Consider the following 3,090-nt stretch of genomic DNA (forward strand, 5'->3'; position numbering starts at 1 on the left):
CGGTTCGAGACCCGCCTAGGCAGCAAGACCTCATCTCTACAATAAATCAAAACAATTAGCCAGGCGTGGTAGCGTGCGCCTGTAGTTCCAGCTATGTGGAAGGCTGAGGTGGAAGGATCGCCGGAACCCAGCAGGTTGAGGCTGTGGTGGCCGGGAGCGGCCACTGCCCTCCAGTCTGGGCAACAGAGTGAGACTCCAACTCAAAAAAAAAAAAAAGATAAAGCAGTGCTTGTTCAGGTGCCCTGATTTACCAGGCCTTGGACTGAGGCCCTGAGCGAGGAACTCCCAGTCTGGGGGAGGTGATCATGGACATCTTCCTTCCAAGGTGACATAATAATGGAAGTAGCTCAGGATAGAGGGGCATCTGACTCTGGTGGGGAGGGAAATGGGGAATGTGGTAGCGTTTGTGAGGAGAGGCCTCCATGTAAGTTGATGCCTGAGCTAACCCTAGTAAGATGATCAAGAGTCCCCCAGACAGGAGAAGCAGAGACATCCAGCCACAGAATATGGCACACACAGCATCTTCCTTTCTTTCATCTTTCCTCTCTCGTCTGCTGGGTGAAGCTTCCCATGGGCTAGGCCTTTGCTGGACAATATTGGAGTGAGTCCAGCCTGGCTCGGGCTCCAGAGAAGCTCCTAGTTCAGTAAAAGAGGCAGAGAAGGCCACAGATGTCCTAAGGTGGTGTGGCACAGTGCTCATCCACTCACATGTCCTCAGCAGTTGTCTGCTGAGCTTGGTGATGAGGGCTGTTGTGCATCTGACAAAGGGACCAAGAGTTCCCACCTCACCGTGGTCGGGAGGGTTCAGTGCCATACTGTTTGTAAGGTCATGGCTGTGAGCCAGACAGAGACCCAAAGAAGGGAAGCTGGAGAAGAGGGTTCGGAACTTAGATTCACTGCAGGAAACAGCCCCACTGGCTGCCAGCCAACCCCAGGTCCCATGTGTAGAACGCCCATCTTTGGGCTGGTTCCAGGCCATGTCCCAGGGTCACGGTTGAGCATTAGTGCATGCCTACCTGCCCCCACAATCGATTCTAAGCAGGGTGCCCTCCTGTGCCAGCACTTGTTCTGTGATCATCCCCATTAGGCGGAGGGGACACTGAGGCTCAGAAAGCCGACAAGACATCTCAAGATCACACAGTGCTAAGTTGTGGAGCCGGGATTCAGGCCTAAGCAGTTTGGCTCCAACACTCTTCACTCTCAGCCCCACGGCCGCTGCCTCTGCTCATGACCCCCAGACATGAAGCTAAACACCTCTTGGAGGCTGGGAGGCTGAGGCTCAATGAGGGGCTAGGGTGTCCCCTCTGAGTAGTATAGGCTCCTGGGCAGCCTGCCCCGCCCAACTTTCCCTGTGTCTCCCTGTCTGCCCCATGGCGCTGAGCCCCTCTCCCCGGCTGCCCTTCTCTGGGGTCTACTCAGCTTGTAGCCAAGTCCTTACAGGCAGGATGGTGGGACCCTCTTTCCTGGGGAAGGCGAAGAGCAGATTTGCCATGGAGGAATACTGGGGACCTGGTGCCAGAGCTGTCCTGCCTACCCAGACCGCCTCCTCCCTAGGTATGGCCCAGGCCCTGGGCCCTGACACCCCGTTCACAGCCATTGCTGGCAGTGAGATCTTCTCCCTGGAGATGAGCAAGACTGAGGCGCTGACGCAGGCCTTCCGGCGGTCCATCGGTGTTCGCATCAAGTAAGCAGAGCCCCAGCTGGGTGCCAGCTCCTGGCACCCTTGGGTCAACCCCCTCCCCTGGCTGGGTTGTCCTTTGCCAAAGGGCCCGTGGGAGTTCATGATTCTGAGGGCCCAGGCATCGGGCTGTCTCCTCAGATCTGCTCTCTGGCTAGGGAGGAAACCGAGATCATCGAAGGGGAGGTGGTGGAGATCCAGATTGATCGACCGGCAACAGGCACGGTGAGTCTGCTCTCTGCTGAGGCCACTTCCAACCCAGGGTTTGAGGGAGTAGGTGTTGGGTCCACACTGAGGTCAGAATCCCATGGAAAGTTCCAGCTTAGATCGGAGCCATCTTTGTGCCTACAGTGAGTTGTCAACGGTTTATCCATTCATGAGGGATGTTGCGAGCAACTAAAGCTGAGGCGGTGAGATAATTAGAGAGATCCAGAGTTCCTCACAGTGGATTCCTAACAGTTAGACTTAAACACCTGTTCCGTGGGATTTATACAGCTTAGTGCTGAAGGACATGTCCTGGCCAGTTTACAGGGTAAATGTGATTTGTGCTTTTTGTTTTGTTTTGGTTTTTGTTGGGTTTTTTTGAGTCGGAGTCTCACTCTGTCACACAGGCTGAGGTGTGTGGCACACTCACGGCCACTGCAGCCTCAACCTGCTGGGCTCAGGTAATCCTTCCACCTCAGCCTTCCAAGTAGGTGGAACTATAGGCATACACCACGATGCCCAGCTAATTTTTTTATTTATTGTAGAGACAAGGTCTCACCATGTTACCCAGGCTGGTCTCAAACTCGTGAGCTTAGGTAATTCTCTCGCCTCTACCTCCCAAAGTGCTGGGATTACAAATGTGAGCCACCACGCCTGACCCTACTATATATTTTTTAAAATTTTTTTGAGTTGGAGTCTCACTTTGTTGCCCAGGCTTGAGTGCGATGGCACACTCCCAGCCACCGCAACCTAGACCTGCTGGGCTCAGGCAATCCTTCCGCCTCAGCCTTCTAAGTAGCTGGAACTGCAGGTGGATGCCACCACATCTGGCTAATTTTTTGATTTATTGTAGAGACAAGGTCTCACCAAGTTGTCCAAGGCTGGTCTTGAAACCCTGGACTCAGGCAGTCCTCTCACCTCAGTCTCCCAAAGTGCTGGCATTACAGGCTTGAGCCCCCGTGCCTGGCCCTACTTTATTTTTAAAATTCAAAATTTAATTTCTTGCTCAGTACAGCGGCACCTGCTTCTAGTCCCAGATACTGGGGAGACTGAGGCAGGAGGATCACTTGAGCCCAGGAGTTTGAGTCCAGACTGGGCAACAATAGCAAGACAATGTCTTTAAAAGACAAAAAGGAGGGCCGGGCTCAGTGGCTCAGCCTGCAATCCCAGCACTTTGGGAGGCCGAGGTGAGTGGATTGCCTGAGCCC

The 3,090-nt window shown here is 53.9% G+C and overlaps 1 protein-coding gene across 2 annotated transcripts in view; it reads left to right on the plus strand.

Annotated features, from left to right (window-relative positions):
* Positions 1-3,090, plus strand: part of RUVBL2 (RuvB like AAA ATPase 2) — a 20,641-nt gene that overhangs the window by 10,538 nt on the left and 7,013 nt on the right. For both annotated transcript variants that reach the window (XM_008054138.2, XM_021710473.1), the window contains exons 5-6: positions 1,555-1,684; positions 1,837-1,903. In XM_008054138.2, the coding sequence (XP_008052329.1) occupies positions 1,555-1,684; positions 1,837-1,903 (197 nt within the window). The remainder of the gene's footprint in view (positions 1-1,554; positions 1,685-1,836; positions 1,904-3,090) is intronic.

The sequence above is a fragment of the Carlito syrichta genome, unplaced genomic scaffold, assembly GCF_000164805.1.
Source record: "Carlito syrichta isolate Samal-C Ts95f unplaced genomic scaffold, Tarsius_syrichta-2.0.1 Scaffold289135, whole genome shotgun sequence".
Classification (NCBI taxonomy): domain Eukaryota; kingdom Metazoa; phylum Chordata; class Mammalia; order Primates; family Tarsiidae; genus Carlito; species Carlito syrichta.